The following is an 18,348-nucleotide window of genomic DNA, read 5'->3' as shown; positions in this document are numbered from 1 at the left end:
GACCAACCACTTGCATCATTGCATGTTTCGTGTGTGCATGTGCTTTCTTGCATGTTACATCGTGCCTTCATTGTGTTTGCATGCATATGAATTATCATTTGCTTGAATTGGATAGTCCTTTTGGGTCGCTATCACCATGACATGCCCATCCCTTTTGGGTCACTGCCGCCTTGACATACTCTTTTCAAGCCGCTGCCACCACGACATTGATCCACCTTAAAATTGTCTATTTTTTATGTACACTTTATGCTCGATTTTTGTGGATATTATGCTTTAATGAAGGGTATTTTTATATTTTTGGTTGCAGGTGCAAGAAAAAGAGTTTAAAAGTAAAAAAGGAGCAAAAATACATTAAAATGGAGCAAAATGGGCTAAATTGAAGAAAAGTATCAAACCAGTTGAACTGGTGCCTAGGCACCAGGTGCAAAAATTGGCTAGCGCCTAGGCGCGATAATTGGCCCCTAGGCGCCACAATTAATTTCTAGAAGATTCATTGAATGAGCCCGAATTTTGAAGAAATGTCTGAAATAACCTTTGGTCATTTTTGAAGCTCTATAAATATGGATTAATTCCAAATGGCTAGAGGGGTCAGATCTATAGAGTCTCATAGTGTGTGAGTATGTTAAGTGTGTGAGAAGTTTTCTTTCTGAGTCTTTGTTATTTCTGGAGTTTTTTAGTCTTGTAAGTGTTGTTGGGGTCAGAGAAGTCAGAGAACTTCAAAGGAGTGCTTGGGGGAGTATTTCATATAAGTATTTGTATATTTTTCTTTAAGTCTTGTACTTTTGATTGAAGTTTTATAAATATGTTTTTATTTTGTTATCTTCATGCTTCGTGAGTAGCTGAGTAGCTTTCATTATTTCTCCTTGCAATATGAAGTAATTAAGTAAGTGATTTTAATTTTTTGTAGAACTTCTTTTATTCTTAAAAATTGTGATGATAGTTTTATCGGTCCTTCATTTACTTTACAAATTGGCCACTAGTATTATTAAAACTTGTTGAGGAACTTATATACCTGAAAAGGCTAATATTTCTTAACTTGTAAGTATCACATTCTACCTTGGAAAGAGCAGTCGTGATCGTCCGAAAGGGAGTGCAAATAAATAGGGAAATAAGATTTGATGGGTGTATAATTGATGTTTCTAGAGTGACAGACTAAATTCTTTTATCAATTTGGTCAAAAGATTGGAACTAAGGGTCACTGGTAGGTCCTTTAGAGAGGAGACAGTGAGTAATCTAGGAGTGAGAGACTAGAACCTGTCCAACACTACTATACATGCCTACACCAACTTTAGATTAGTTAATGTTCGTTGCACAATTCAAAAGAAAGTAATGAATAAACATGCTCCTATTTTTCACAATACCACATTTCGTTTTCTAAACAATTTTGAAATCCTACATGTTGCCTCACTTTTGGTTAAGGTCTAGTCTTTCTTCCTTAGAAGCCTAGGATCTAGCCATAGGACTTTTTTGTTGACTATTCCTAGAGGACTAGTGATGGCACCCTTACCTTTAGAAATTATAAACTCTTCTTTGCTCGTCTTGAAGCTCCACATGTTGGTTCTAACCTCTAGCACTTAGTAGGTAGAGCCTTAGTAGGTAGATAGTAGGTAGAGCCAATATGGGGGAGCTCAAGATGAGTCCCCATAGGACTATTTGGCCTTAGGGTTAGCCCTGGTGGTGTGGTCTTGTTCAGTCTCACATACACACACATGCACCTGTATTCACAACCTAAAACCCTAATGCAAATATGCTTAGCTTGATCCCCTACTCTATGGGAAACTCATGTGGATGGTGCCCTAAACCCTTAGTCCTACGCTAGGGTTTGGCTAAGACCAGCACATGGAGGATCCAAAATATGAGTTCCCTTAATCTTATGGCTTAATAAGGTGACCTCATGATTAACATTCTCAATCAATCACAATTTTGCTAAATTCCCAATTTTAACCCTCCTTTGCCCCAAACTTCACCAAATTACCCCTAAACCCTTGATTTTGCCAAAAAATCTGAAAATTACCCAAATTCTCAAAATTTCTTCAAAAGACATTTCAAACCATTCCAAATCACTCAAATTGACCAAAATACCTCAAATTTTCCAAAATTATCAAAATACTCCCGAAATCCCCAAAATTACCAAAATGTCATTCCTATCTCAAAAAATTCTCAAAATATAAAAAATCACTCCAAATGTCCCCAAAATGAATTTGAATCACTCCATTGAGCCCAATTTGACCAAATTGACCCATTTTGAGCAAAATCTCCAAATTGCCCCAAAATGTCTAAATTCCTCAATTCACCCCCAATTTCCACTAAATTGACTTTAATCTCACCCAATTTCAATTCCAAACTCAAATTCATCATCCACAATCCCAATTTAACCCAATTCCAAGCCCAATTGCAAGCCCAATAAAAAATCCTCAATTTATCCATACCCTTAAATTCCCCTAAATTGAATATCATGATCAAATCAATTTTCCCAAATTTGAACTCTAAATTCTTCATAACACCTTCCACAATCAGTTTGAACAATTAATTGACCCAAATTTAAACTCAAAGCTCATCAAAATCCAACTTAAGCCAAAATCCCCAATTTTGACCAAAAGCCCAAATTCCATTAAATTGAACCTCCTAACTCCAAAATTTCCACCCAATTAATGTCTAAAACTCTTCATGATAATCACATGCATCAAATTGAACCATCAATTGAACCATGTCCAAACCCTAGCCCAAGCCAAACCCAAATTTGATCCAAAGCCCCAATTTTGGACCTAAGCCATACATTTGACCAAGTCAAACCAAATTGACCAACCCAAGCACACCACAACCAACATTTGGACCCTAGTAACCAGATTAGATCCACCTAGCTCAACCTAGTTGAGCCATGGACCAAGGGTCCTATAATTCAGGGATTTCATCCCATTTTGGGCTAAACCACAAAGATTCTTCCCACCAGCCTTCCCAGGCCCACAAAACATCACAATTAAACCTTATGGCTCCCTTGACCCAGCTAGCCACCAACTTCGCCCTGGTCGGCTGGCCTAGTTGCCAGAAAACACCATGCCCGAGGCTCAACCCCACTGGCCACTTGCTTCGTTTATCCCTCAACATAAGTGTCCTCTCTGCCCCTCTGACCTGCCCTGGTGGCAACCATGGCTCCCTCTATAAATAGAGCCCCTCTCACGTCCAAGGGAGAGATGATCCAATTTTCTAAGAAGACTCTGTCAAATTCTCATCAGAGCTTCTCCAAACTTCTTTGAGCTCAATCCAACCATCTTCCAACCCTCCTATTGTCGGAGCTCAATTTCAGAGCCTAATTTCATGGCATTTTTCTATCATTTCACCAAACTCCACCAAACCCCAAATTGAAGTGCCCTTAAGCTTCATCGGAGCTTAAGGAGAAGTTTCCCACTGAAAGCTTTCTCTCCCGACCACTAACCTAGGGTTTGATCAAGGTCGCACCACTTGTTGAAGTTCTACACTATACAATTCACCAGAGCCCAGCAACACTTCCAGGAGGTTCGCTAGGTCCCAACAAAGCTTCTAAAAGCACGTGATTGAGGCCACACCTCTCAGGCAAAGGTATTGAAGGCATTAATCTAAATACCTCTATTTTTTATAATTATTATTATTATTATTATTATTATTATTATTATTATTATTATTTAATCACATGTGCTAAATGATTACGACATAAAGAAAGCTTTGATGTGATGTTGGTGAAAGTAAACCATTCCCTTATGCAAATTCCCACTGATAAAGAGATTCTTACTCGCAAATATTTTACCCAACTTCAAAATAAAATTATCAAATTCTAGAGGCAGCATCATCTTTATAGAAATAATATATTAATAGATCGAATGCCCAGAAAAATTCCATTCATTATTTCATTATGAAAGGACCTTATATTATTATATGTGGAACCTTGTCCTAATGACAAAAAGTGTGCTTGGCAAGTAATAATGTGCCTAATTCATATTTACTATTAAAAAAAAAAATTAGTTAAGTAGAAATCCCAAAATAGTTGAATTAATTGACATTAATGTAATATATGAATAATCAATTAAAATAGAAAAAAGACACTCATTAAAAATAAATCAAAATTTTTGGTATTCATTTGTTCAAACCTACGAGAAATTATTTCATACGGACAGCGCATGCAGAAATGCATGCGCTGCCCGACCTCAGCCGTCGATCACAGTTTTTTTGTTTTTTTTTCAATGGGACCCACCAAAATACAATTTTGATGTGATCGACGATCGAGATTAGACAGCGCATGAATCTCCGCATGCGCTGTCCGAATGGCACATAACTTTTCATATTTACATGCATAGCACTCGCATTCTTAATATTACATCAAAAATATTTCTCACTTATTTTTTTATAAAAATAAAATACATGTATAAATTTATAACCAGAGGTTTTATAAGTATAAATATAAAAATTTAAGTGTTAGGTATGCAAATATGTAAGAATTGTGTGGTATGCATGGAAATTTCCCAAAAAAAAATTAATTAGTTTTTATTTTCAATGTATAAGCTCTTAAAATTTTAATCTCATGTCCTAAGTATGACAATAATAATAATAATAATAATAATAAATTTAAAATGCAATTTAAAAAAATAAATATTTTTTTTTACAAAAAAAGGAACCCTTCCCATCTTTGGTTCTCATGAAAATGACATGAGAGAATCATTTCATCATGAGAGTCTAATTGCTTCTCTGCATACCCCCACTAGACAAAGTTTGAAAGATGAGTTTCTCTAAAAAGGTGTTCTTCTCTTGTATTGGACGTTTCACAAAACCAGAAAAGTATATTATGGGACTGACCTAACTTCGTGATTAATTAGCTATCAGCTACAGCCATTTTTGCTTTTTGGCTCACATGTGTTGCATGGCCTTCTATCCCAAATTTGGCAAAATATTGATCATCACTCTATGGTTCTCATTTCAAAACTAGGCAAGTTTGGACCATAGATAAATCTATTAAGCGGCTTGTGAACTAAGGTCGATGGGCTAGAAAATCAAGCTTAAGACATAAGACAACTCTGCTCGACTCATTATTTCCTGAGCCAACTCGTTTAAAAACTAATAGAAATGTTACATTTAAAATATATTAAAATTCAAGAATTTTTCATTAATTTATTAAAAATATTTTACATCTGACATGAAGTGATTTCTTCTTAATTATCTCCTAAGTACTATTTCTACTTGTCATTCTATCATAAGACTGGTTTAAATTTCAGTAAAATTGAGGTTTTGCATTTTATTTTCCCCTATTATCTTGATGTTGTTGATCATAAATTGGTTAATTGGGGTGTGCATTTTTCTCTCATGAAGATACAAGTTTGTTTTGTCAATTTCTTATTGATTTTTTTTTGGCATGGTTAGGTGACTAATTTAGTTTTTAACTTGATTTCATTTATATTAATGGTTTCTCTTCCTAGGTGCTCTATGCACCACATGTTCTTGATCATCTTCTAACAATGGGTAAAAGGCAATTATATTACCACAATATCAAATGTGAAACCTTTCACATTATCATGATTAGGGTAGTCACATCATTCGTTAAGTCATTTGTAAGGATTACATGAAAATAAACTCTTATTTATTGACATTTTTGCATACTATGCGACCTACAATAGATCAAATTCAACTATGAAATTCTACTTTATCAAAATCATACTCCAACACAAAAAAAAAAGAAAAAACATAGAACTTCAACTAGAGTTCAACATTATTTAGTTCTAAGCTACATTGGATGACATGGATTTATAGGCTAACATGATTCTTAGCATTATTTATAGGAATCTGCGGCTCTGATAAAAGATGAGCCACTGAGACTTCCTTGAAAAATTCATGATCATAAGCTATGAATCTTCCTCAAAAATATCAACAAGAAAGGTACAGCTTATTTTAATTCATATGGCACTGACATACAAAATTTTTTAAAAACTGTGCAAATTATCATCCAACATGAAAATTTAGACCCATTGTCCAACCGAATATTGAGTTGTGGAGTATAAGTTTTAAAATATGAAGCAAATATAGTATGTTGCCTTAATCTTTCTTATTTTTCTTTTTTTTTCCATTAAAAAAATATTAGCTATAAGTCGTACTTGAGAAAGTATTGTTATAATTACCGACAATCAAAATCATACTGATATTTGTAATGCCTCCAATATGGCCATAAAAGTTTTTGTGCTTATGCCTGTTGATCTATTTTTTTAATTTATTTTGCTTCTTTTTTCACTCTCATTGTTCAAATTGAATTTTATCTAGTTCCTAATACAAGATACATCATCTCTCATATAAAAGAGAAACTATTGAATATTATACAAGTAATTCTACATGTGCATTAGATGCTTGACTAAACATATATTAGATAAGTACTAAACATGTACGGACGTGTACACATCTTGTACACACTACAATGGGACGTATGCTACACACACTTGTAAATTATGCATACAAAGATGTATATAAGTGCAAATATATGTTTGGTGTGTGTGTAGAAAGTATGTACTAATAAATTACAATTTGTCTTGTAATATTCTTCATTTGATATATTTTAAATAGACAATGTGAGAGGACGATATTGTACGATATTGTGATCGAGTGGTTGAACATTTCTCCCGCAACCAAACATCCTGTTTGCCCAAAAATGATAGATAAAAGATGATGTGGTCAACTCTCTCTCCACATACAACTTGCTCATATTCTTCTCTCTAAGTTCTCCACCACATTAAGGTCCAAACTCCCCCTTGGACAGCTTAAAAAGCACTTCCAAGCTACATTTTGATCTTATGCATGGTTTATCAGCCACTAGAAGAAGATGACAAATTTTGCAAACATTTTGGTTAGAAAACACTTAGTCCTTACACTGCTGCAATGGATTAATATAGCTGCGTTTATAGTTCTTTGATTTTTTTTTTTTTTTTTTGAAGTGCAAGTTTAGTTAAGTATATATCTAAAATGAATTTGGGAAGGGTGCAATTTTCCATCACAAAATGTTTTTGAATTTTTATTTATTTATATATTATTTGTAAACTTTCTAATTAACTTTTATTCTTGACAAAATTTGGTTGAAATGATAGAAAAATATGTCAATTTGTGAAGGATAATTAGTCCATCACAAATCTTTTGCAATATGAAAAATAATGGATCCTCAAAATCTTGACATTTTCATTGCTTATTAAATTTTCTCAATCTTTCTTTTTATTTTACTCTATCAAATATTATTAAGTGCTTTGAGTTTAGCACATGTTTAGGCCCCTTCAAAAGGTTAAATTATTTTGTGATTTGATTATTGAGTTAACCTGTGAGTTAAATGTCTTCCTGACCATCCTATACTATTGATGAACTTACTAGTCAATCACTTAACCCAAATGAGCCAAGTATAGCCCAGTTTTCCAAATTAAATCCTATATGACTATCTTAAAGCCATGCCTAATAACATATATAATAACATGACCATTATACTTATATGCTTCATAACTTCTTGTTTATTATGTTGATTTAGATGAAAAGCCTCTTAGACTATTTGTTTGCATTTGGTTTTTAGACTCTAAAAATGCAAATTTTAGATGACGGGTATGTTTTGATAGTTTATTCTCTTATGCATTCACATTTAGTCGAGTTGGTCTCACATCAATATCACAACTAAGCCTAAAACTAATTGAATGAATCATCACTGATTAAAGTTTACGCTTAAATTTTGATCGGGCAAAATCATTTTTCATGCCACTTAAATATTTGATAGATATTTTAAGAACTAAGGATATCATGACAAATCTTCATTTTAGTGATTTATACAATGTTTTAAAGTCTAGCATACTTTTTAGATTAATTTTAATTTGGTAGTTAAATATTCACAAGGAATGATTCCAAAATAATCAAGCATCTTCTTTTTCCTTTAGACAAGATGAATGCACAAGTCCAACACAGTAAAATTCTTCCTATCAATGTTCTACACATCCATGAGTTAACTTTCTCCTACAAATTACACCTATTCAGTGCACAGAATTTCATTTAACAAATCTTTTTAAGACAATGCAAAATGATTAACAGTTAAAGAAAATCTTTTTATGTAAGATAAGATAGATAACACACACAAGCGCGCGCACGCAGAGAGAGAGAGAGAGAAAGGGAATAATATTAAATTAAAATTTAAAAATAATAATAATTAAAATCTGATAATAACAATAAATATTATTAATTTCTATCAAAAATTAAGAAAATTAATACAGATAATATTACATAAAAATATGAACTTAAATTTGAAAATAATCATTATCTAGCTTAAATAATAAAAATTTATATTGCTCAAAAGTTGCTACTGATAGAAGTGTATAATTCATGAAAAAAAATGTGAATCCAACACAAATATTAGGGCAATAAAATCTATTAAGAAAATTTATAAAAAAATTAGAAAAACAAATAAAATATGCTACCGAAAAAATCATTAGAAGGTTAATTGTCAACAAACAAGCGAATATAAAGATATAAATATAAGGGCCCACAAAGATATCAGCATAATTAGAAAAGCTAATGACAGGATGAAGCTACAATAGTTGTTGAAGCTAGAACATAAACCCAATATTTGATCTGGTCACTCATTTAAATAAAACAAACAATATTTATTTAGGGTTTAGGGCTTAAAGTTTAGCGTTTAAAGTTGAAGGTTCTAACATTTAAGACTGGGTTTAAAGTATAGGGTATATTTAGGACAGTGGTGTAGTGTCGCACCGCAGTTTTTCATGTTTCATAAAATTACTTTATTAGCAATCTCAAAAAAATGCAGTTAAAAACTGTATTTTCTCATTATATGGGTACGTACGTGGCTGCTAAAAAACTGCAATCTGACTTAAAAAAAAATTTGAATAGCAACCGTAACTTTTAAGCAAAAGTTTTTTTCTTCAATAGCTTCATAGTTGCTTCTTCAAACAATTACCCCAAACAAACACTTAGTGTTGAGATTATATGTTTTTCAGAGTTTTAGGTTTTAAAATTTTGGTGTTCAATTTTAAGGTTTATGGTTTAAAATATATAATTTTTTGGGCTTTTTTTTTTTCCTTCGATTTATGGTTTAGGATTTTAAAGTCTAGAGTAGGGTTTAAAGTTTGGTGTTTACCATTTAGAGATTTAGTACTTAGGATTCAAGATTTAGGACTTGGGGTTAGGCTTTAGGGTTTAGATTTAAAAGATGATTTATAGTTTATGATTCACGAATTAAAGTTTGATGTTTTAGAAGTTAAGGTTTAAGATTTTAGTGATTATTGTATAAGATTAGATTTAGGATCTTGATTTTATGATTAAAGGTAAAAGGTTTTGTGTTTAGTGCTTAACGTTTAAGGATTTAAGATTTATGATTTAGTATTTAGAGCTTAGTTACTATACAAGATTTTAGGGTTTATGTATTAGGGTTTCGTGTAAAGACTTTAGGGTTTAGAATTTAGGGTTTATGGTTTAAACTTTAAGGGCCTTATCCCAACTATTTGAATTTAACATTATAAATCCCTTCATTTATGTTTAATGGAGATGCACAACCTACTTAAGCAGTAATTAGACCACTTCAGGAGAAGAGCTTTGCTTTAACAATCAATTACCACTTCAGAAGAAGAGCTTTGCTTTGACAATCCGAATGGAGAAGTTTGTGTATTTTACAAAGTAGAAACAAGACTAGAAAAACACAAATCCTGCAACTTCTACACTTGACAGCTTTAAGCAACAAATAGCTCTTTCCACGCTACGAAGGATTGAATTCCTTGCATGGAAATAAAGTAGGAACAAACTGACAATTTATCTGTTCTATGTTTAATCTTATTGTTCATACAATATTTCAGAATCCCCTCAAATAATTCTCACAATCCCATCCCTAATCATTATTCTGTTGGCATCTTGCATTCTCTGCATTGAAAGAGGTTAGAAGTTAAGCTTATTGAGAATAAGGTTCATAATGTAATTTTACCGCAGCAACTCCAAATTACATATATACCAACCAATTCCTATGTATTTACATATCTAACGCTTAAACTATGTTTTTTTTTTTACATGTATCCACCCAAATCTTTCATATCGCATAAGGAATACCGCCATTTTAAGTTTTAAAAAGTGAAATATTACTTTTCATGCATAGGTAGGCGCATGCATGTAAATATTGAAGTTAGGTGCTAGATATGCAAATACATAGGAATTAAGTGGTATGTCTAAATTTTCCAAGTGTGCACGTGCCATAGGCATCAAGATAACAAAAGTAATGACTTTGCATACTATAGCACTTAGTTGTTATTGAGTTCAACCAGATGATAAAGAATACTTCAATAAGCTAATTTTCAATAAACATAGAAAAAGATGTTCAAATTGCTAAAAGTTTCTATGAATGTGCAGTACAGCTATCATTATTAATCCTAGAAATGCAATCTACATGATTTTAGTATCTAACCAAGCATAATGAACTTAGAATAGAATGCAGTATTCATTTAAGGAAAGCAAATATTATACTAACCTCCAAGATAGCTTCAACTTGCCGCCTGCTGTAGCGTGCAGATGCTTCACGGTTAACTAGGAGTTCAACTTCTGAGATAGAGATCTGATCGAGGTGATTAGCAAGCACATGCTGACCCAAAATTGTTTCAAATGTCTCAATCCTGTAAAGTATGGAGACTCTTAGCTCAAAATCACAATCATGGAGAGTGACAGGTAGAAGTAACAGAATTGCATAAGAAGGTATTTTAATTTATAGCAAATAGAAACCTTTCTGGAGAAACTTCCTCTGTTTCTACTGTATGGACTTCATCAACTTCCATTGGATCTGTTCTGCTTAATACACGCAAGCAAAAGAAATAGTAAAAGCTAAGTGGTTATTCGAACATTGGATCTTCAGTAAAACTTAGGCAACACGTATAATATTTAATGAACAGAGCATGCAAAGGCATTTTAGTAATGACTTCCATGAAGCTGAGGCATTAGACTTGGAGACAATGACGTTAAGTATGAGAACAAAATTAAGAACCCTCAGAGCAACATGTGGATCTTCTTTAGGGTTCCAAAACCAAACCATGAAGTACCATGAAGAGCGGATGTTGATGACCGCATATGGACTAAAATTCTAAAAAAATCATGCAGCTTTGCATCCAAGATGATATGAACAAGGGAATTAAAATAAACTTGATCTTTTTGAGGCCACAGCAAGTAGAAGTGGTCAGAAAATTATTCGGACATCCAAAAAACATCAATTTAGAATTGAGGGAGATAACAGGCATCTTACATTCTTAAAAAAGTTTATTGTATGGATGTAAAACAAAGCCCAAACATCATTCGTTTCTCCAAGTAGCAAAGGAAAGCACAAAAAATTTCATTTTGATTAAGAACAAAAAAGATGTTATAATGTTGAAGTCAAAAGGGATCTAATCATTAGCATGGCACAATAACTGGAGTAATTTTTGTTAACTGCATAGGACAGACAACATACAAACCTTCCATCAGCATCAGCATCGTGGTTGGTGTCTTGATCAGCCTTATGTTTCATCTCCATCTCTCTTTCCCTTTGTTCACGCCTCTTCCATTTCAGTCAACTCTTTATGATATATGGCAAAGTTTAAAACGATCAAAGCAGCTTCAACGTCTACTTTCAATACCTAAAGTAAAATAATGAATCAGGCAGTATCACAAATAATAATGGTATTTAACATTCAGTTAGCACGGAGGCTGCTGCAGTTTTCTTTTTACCATGAACATGTATCAAGTATTTTAAATACATTTAATAATAGCAAAGACCGTGGTTTTTCTTCAAAAACTTACCTCATTCCTTAACTTTAATTTGGCATGAGCTGTGGCGAGACGAATCATAGTCTCTAAAGTTCTTGCAGTGATGGGCAGTGTACCTCCTCCAGACTAAATAAAACAAAAAAAGAATAAAAAATAATCTGAGATCTGTTAACATTTGGCAAAAGAAATCTGAAATAACAAACCTTTGCACTTGCACTAGCATCCCGAAGTTCTGCATATAGAGTTGCAATATGATCTGCTGCCTGAGGATAATCAACGCAAGAAGGTTAAAAAGCAAGAAAACTTGCTATGAAGTGTCCAAAATGACATAACTATTTAACTACTAGGTTTATAAAAGAAAGTAGTTAGAAAACGGCTGATGCTTATAATTGTACTCGTCTGTCAGTCCCAAAAGAGATAGCATGCTGTATGGTTACTTTCATATTTTAACGACGCATTACATACATAGCACACAATTCTTATGGATTACATATCTCACACCAAAACTTTCATATTCATACACACAGCACTTAAATCTTCAATAACACATCAAATAGCACTATTATCAATTTGTAAAAGTATAACTCTTTCTTTCATGCATAAGAACCAAAATGTTATATATGTAAATATGAAAGTTTAGATCTGTGATAGCCGATATGTATATGTATATAAATTGTGAACTATGCATGTAAATTTCCCTACTTTAAATAAAGAAATTTTAAACGGAAGAATCCTCCATAATATGTAAGACGTTGGTGCCACTGAAAAAGCATACTAAGGCCATTAAGATTAAAATAACAACGGCATTCAACGAAGCAATTTGATGGATAGTGTCTTCTGTTCTATGCAGTAAGCAACACAGTAAGTAAAGTCTAATTGTTTAGTTTACCTCATCTGTGAGCTTGGGCTGAATCCGATTTTTGGCATAATGAACATACTTCTTTAAGAACTTAATAGTGAGTCTCTCATTTTTCTGCTTCTTACCCTTTTTCTTTTCATGGCCATGAAGTACTCGATCATACTTGACAAATATGGGTGCATTGACATCAACATCCTCTTCTTCAGTGTATCGGGCACCTTTATCAAAGGCTCCCATTCCTGTATAAGTTAGATGTAAGCTGTTTAGAACAAAAATGGGATAGACAGCAAAGCTACATTGAGTAAAAATTTCACCTCCGTCATCTATACAATATCTATGCATGTGGGAGACATGCTCTGCAATTCGGCGGTCAATTTCAGGATCCATTTGATCAAGGACAATAAAAAGCAGGTCGAAGCGTGAAAGCAACGAGTCTGGAAGCCCAATATTCTTTGTTGGCGTCAATGATCGATCATACTATCATTGTTTCACATAAAAATTGGCATCAAATGAGATGACATCCTACTTCTATATCCCTCCCTTGATTGAACAAGAAAAGCTTAATATAATGAAGAACAAGAGGATTTTTATAATACTGCAAAAGTGAGTCTTAGTGAAAAGGCTTACAGTCCCATATATTGGGTTTGCAGCAGCTATCACACTGCATCTAGCATTTAATGATGCATGAATTCCTGCTTTGGCGATTGTTACTGTTTGTTGTTCCATAACTTCATGGATGGAAACACGATCTTGATCATTCATTTTATCAAACTCATCAATACAAACAACACCTCGATCAGCAAGAACCATGGCACCTGCTTCAAGCCTTCTCTCCCCTGACCATAATAAACTACTAAGAATTTACTAAAGAAGAAGTAAAGGAAACCACCATCATGAAAGTAAATCAAATGGGTACCAGTTTCCTGGTCAGAGGTAACAGCAGCAGTCAAGCCAACACCAGAGGAGCCTCGACCAGTAGTTGAGATAGCCAATGGGGCAATGTTCATGACTGCCCTTAGGAGCTGAGACTTAGCAACTGAAGGATCACCAACCATCATCATATTGATATCACTGCAATATACAAAAAATGAAAAGTTTCAGTGTAAGGCAATGATGTGAAAATTATCAGTCTTGCATGAAAATTTACCCTCTCAAATGTGTTCCATTTTTCAGATTTTTTTCCACTCCTCCAAGCAACAGTAATATAACTGCTTTCTTAATCCACAAATGACCATATATAGAAGGTGCTACTGAATTCCCCATTAGATCCAAAGTATCATTTCTCTTGGCTATTTCTTTCATTTTTTTTAGGTCCTCCAGCGAATATATCGGTGCATTTGCCTCCTTATTGAGAAGAGAAACATTATTTGCTATTAGAACAGTCCTGTAAAAAGGAAACATATTACTTCAAAAGTGAAAAAACGAACAGTATTATAGGAGCGTTAAAGCAATGAAGCACTTATATGGACCTGAAGACCCCGTTCAAACTTCCTTTGCTTTTTCCAGGAAGAGCTTTATATATCCCTACAATCGATACACGGTCCCCGGGCTTGCAAGAATCCACCAGGTCATCCTCTATGATGACATCTACTGTTCTAGGAAGTTGTCCTGGAGCAGAATTTTCAGGAACTTCCTGCATTGACAGTGTCTGATGATCCTTGTATTCACACAATCCATATTCAGTCACAAGTAAGTTTCCATTCTCATCCTGAGGAATATTTGATTGTTAGAAGCAAGAAGGTTTCCTCGAGCGGATCATTATGTAAATTTTAAGTTGCAAAGTTACCCTTGTTGGGTACACACAGCCTGTAGGCAACCCGGTCATGGACGTAATGTCTCGATACTCTCGAGATGTAAATAAACTGGTTGTGGGGCAGTAATGAACACTCTTGATAACTTTTGGTCTTACAAGAGAACCTTAAAGGAAAGAAAAAGATGATACAATGAAAACAAAAGATATAACGAAGGAACAACCTTGGATGAGTAGGCTGCTATGAATGACAATGAGTTGCTAACAGCTGTAGCTCTTGATTTGATTTATTTAGGTCATACCAATAGAACAAGAACTTCCCACATAACGAAAAAAGGGGCAAACAAACTTGCCAGAGAGAAGAAACCATTTATTTTTATTATGTATAGGGTTCAAAGATATATTGTTAATGCATGCCAATTTAAAGTCCAGAAAATATCAATTAAAATATGAGTTCAGCAATAAACTATGACAAAAAAAAGTGAACTATATGTGTGGTCCAAATTCTATATGAGCTGCTCAGTTCCATCGTGTATCCTACAGAAATTATTATCTTTGATGGGATCATTAAAAACTTATATTGATGAGTACAAATTTTGGCATCAAGCATGCGTTTGAACATAATTCAAAATAAATCAAGTGATGCCTAATTTTAACCAAATTGGCCAATTTGGAGATTAGAAAACTAAAAACAGCACAAAAACCCCTTACAATATCCACCATGACACATTGAGCCGATGAAAGCCTAGATCATTTAAATTGAGGCCAATCGTTCAAAAGAATGCGGCTCATGCCTCCCCATCTCTCTTTCATCAATCATCTCTATTTCCCTATCCATTTATCTTTAATCATGTATCTCTTTTTGCGTGTTTGTGTGTCAGGAGAGAGAGAGAGAGAGATGTGATCTATAGAAAGAGGTGGAAGAGAAAAAGATATGAGGTAGAAAGGGATGGGTAGAAAGGGAGAGATTAAAGAGAGTAATATTAAAGATAACAAGACCGCAACTGAAAGAGGTTATAATCTTCATGAGCAGCAATGGATCCGTTCCTGCCTCCATTAATCAAAGAGCACACCTAAACAATGATTCAAGGGAATTACTAAATAACTTGCTCCTAGAGCTCTCCTTTGAGCCTATGAGGACAGCTAAAGATGCTTTAAAGGAGGGAATTACGAACATAGGACCATTTACTCATGTTGAGTGATAGATGATTGCATCTTAACAGGTAATGATGTATAATGACCCACACCCAATTAAGTAATAACTTAATTAGGTTCCTTTCATTAAAGAGTAAAGTGCCAAGATAGTCTCCTGACTGTTTGCACTGAATCATTTTAATCCCAGAGTTTATAAAAGTGCTAAATCAGTTCAAAGGCTATTTCGACCCATATTGCAAGAGTGGGAGACTAAATTGATTATTTTATAAACTTTGGGACTACAACAACCCACTACAAGGAGTCGGGGGACCATTTTGATACTTTTCTCTTTCATTAAAACACACATAATTGTGATTGAATACTTATTTTAAACATTAAGTGCAAGTTCTGTTATTTTATTGAAAATGATCATGAAATTAATCAAAATTTTGATGAAGCATAAGAATGCTAAATTAAAAGTTCATGAAAAATGGAAAGCATTATTTTATCCAAATGGACAGTGTTGACCTCACTTTTGGCGGAGGTATAGCTTTTCTCCTCTTTAATAGCCTAGCCTAGCCCTAGGACTTTCCTGTCGACTACTCCTAGAAAACTAGCAAAGGAGCCCTCACCGTTAGAAATTCTGAGTTTTTCTTCGCTCGACTTAACGTTCTGCATGGTAGTTTTGACCGCTACTACTTAGTAGGTAAGGCTACTGTGGAGAAACTCAAGGAGCATCCCTATAGGACTGTTGGCCTTAGGATTGACCATATGCGTTGATTTGGCATCGTCGTGCTTTTCGCCGTCCTGTTTGATTGAGCTCAAGACGAGTTTTTGACGTGATTCGGGTCGCGACGCGTTTTTGTCTCGATCATCGACGAGGTTGTCTAAACGACTCCGGATGACGAAACAGACTGAGCCAACGAGTCCAGAACGTCGATTTTGCCTAGGGGAGACGTTCATTTCATTTCGACGACGCGTCTAGGGGGAAATGCGTAATTTATATATAATTATAATAAATAATAATAATATTATTATTATTATTTATAACTCCTTCCCCCCCTTTTTTCTACTTATTTCACACTCGTGGGCCTACCTCTGCCCTAGCGTGGCTCGTTTGATTGATTGGCCCGCTCCTTCGTGTCGTTCGAAGATTTCATTCTCGCGTCCGCCTCTCGCACGCGAGACACCTCTCGCAGTCGCCCATCCCGTATCCTATCCTCTGCGGATATGTTATCCCGTTTGCTCTCGATCCTCTCTGCCACAGAGCGTAGCCTCTGCGAGGATCATATCCTCTGTCTCTCTCGATCCTTCTTCGATTCGTATGCGATCCCCTAATCATTCCTTCTTCTTCTCTATGGTTTATATGAGACTCTGTTTGGTGCATTTCCAGGGACCGAAAAAAATTTCTAAGTGAGGGAAAATTCTATCATTTTCTTTTCTCACTTACTTCTTTAGCCTGTAGTGCTTGGGTTGGCTTCCTCTTACTGTTGGAAGAGGAGTTAAAGTAGGGAGTGTCTTTAAAGTTTTTGTGTTACTTTCTTTTTGATTCAAGGAGGTACCTTCCCCCCTGTGCCTTGCCTCTTTTCGGTTTTCTCTCTGTCGAGTCCCTGGAGCTTGGTACAGTGGACAATATAGCATGCTAGCCTAGTGTTGCACCTTTCTTTTTTAAAATGCATGTTACTTAAGCATCTAGAGATGGAAATATGAGCATGTTTTAGGAATTATAGTTTATTACTTGCTTAAAATGATGGAAATATGGCATGTTATCAGTTCTTCTCTTTTCTCTACTTGCTAAAGGTGATGAAACTATGGCATATTTCTGTTTACTGTGACATATTTCTATGGGAAGCAAATTGGAAATATTAAAATGTGACTTTGAAATAATGTTGGCTCCTCTTTCAAGCATGTTGGGATATGTATTATGAAGTTTTTCATTCATTCTTATCTAGCATGAGATATTGGAAGGGTTATTTGGCCTTTCATGCATGAGAAGGGCTTGGTTTTGACATGTCACGGATTCTTTTTGCTCAAAATGCATGCTAGGAAGAAGTTTATATTGATTTGAAAAAATTCTATAGTTGTTCTTATTTGAATCATGAGGTGGCCCTATGTTTTTTATATTTTGAAGGCATGAAGGTGTTTTTCTAGCTTTCATTGTGGCCTGATTTTGTGTCTTAGCTGCGGCTTGATTTTTGGCCCCTACTGGTTTTCAGTTTGCTTAAGGATGGCTGGGTTTGGATTCATTGCCATAAACTGCATTTGTAGCTTATAAAATTTTGGTTTCTAGCCTCCATTGGGGCTCGATTTTCACCTTGGAAGGGCATGAGATGTTGGTTTTGTTGAGGCTTGGCTTTTAGTTTTGGTTGAAATATTGTCCTAATTGTTTAAGCTTCACGTATGGGCTTTGAGGGGTTTGCTTTTGGCTTTGTTTGGGGACTCGGTTTGCTTGCCTTAGCTCCTATTCGAGAGCCCGTTTTGGTGTTTATTCCTACCCCTGCTCCATAGTTGTGGGAGGGTTTGATTTTATTTGCTTTAACCCCTGCGAGGGGCTCGATTTTGGCATCTTGTGAGTGTTTTTGACTTAAAAATACATATTGTGGAAGAATTTATTTTGATTTGGAGGAGTTCCATAGCTATTCTTGTTTAAAACATATGGTAGTCTTGTATTTTGATTTTTTGAGGGCATAGAGATGTTTTCTTGTCTTAGTTGTGGCCTGGGTTTGAACCTCAGTTGTGGCTCGATTTGGCTCTGGTTGGGAGCTCGGTTTTGCCTTGTCCTGCCCTTACCCAAGAGGTGGCTTGGGTTTTAATTTTTGTTGGCCTTAGCTCCTACCCGAGA

The 18,348-nt window shown here is 34.7% G+C and overlaps 1 protein-coding gene across 1 annotated transcript in view; it reads right to left on the bottom strand.

The window, feature by feature from the left end:
- Positions 1 to 9,590: 9,590 nt before the first annotated feature.
- LOC110031736 (DNA replication licensing factor MCM3) overlaps positions 9,591 to 18,348 on the bottom strand; it is a 21,635-nt gene continuing 12,877 nt past the window's right edge. Inside the window, 14 exon segments of the mRNA XM_020735099.1 lie at positions 9,591 to 9,903; positions 10,502 to 10,643; positions 10,750 to 10,812; positions 11,472 to 11,551; positions 11,553 to 11,633; positions 11,797 to 11,889; positions 11,967 to 12,026; positions 12,653 to 12,861; positions 12,937 to 13,099; positions 13,250 to 13,458; positions 13,539 to 13,693; positions 13,770 to 14,006; positions 14,092 to 14,330; positions 14,409 to 14,539. Of these exon segments, the coding sequence (XP_020590758.1) occupies positions 9,847 to 9,903; positions 10,502 to 10,643; positions 10,750 to 10,812; positions 11,472 to 11,551; positions 11,553 to 11,633; positions 11,797 to 11,889; positions 11,967 to 12,026; positions 12,653 to 12,861; positions 12,937 to 13,099; positions 13,250 to 13,458; positions 13,539 to 13,693; positions 13,770 to 14,006; positions 14,092 to 14,330; positions 14,409 to 14,539 (1,919 nt within the window). The 3' untranslated portion in view covers positions 9,591 to 9,846.

The sequence above is a fragment of the Phalaenopsis equestris genome, unplaced genomic scaffold (assembly GCF_001263595.1).
Source record: "Phalaenopsis equestris unplaced genomic scaffold, ASM126359v1 Scaffold000840, whole genome shotgun sequence".
Lineage (NCBI taxonomy): Eukaryota > Viridiplantae > Streptophyta > Magnoliopsida > Asparagales > Orchidaceae > Phalaenopsis > Phalaenopsis equestris.
The sequence above is the reverse complement of the archived record's forward strand: the minus strand, read 5'-3'. Positions and strand labels throughout refer to the sequence as shown.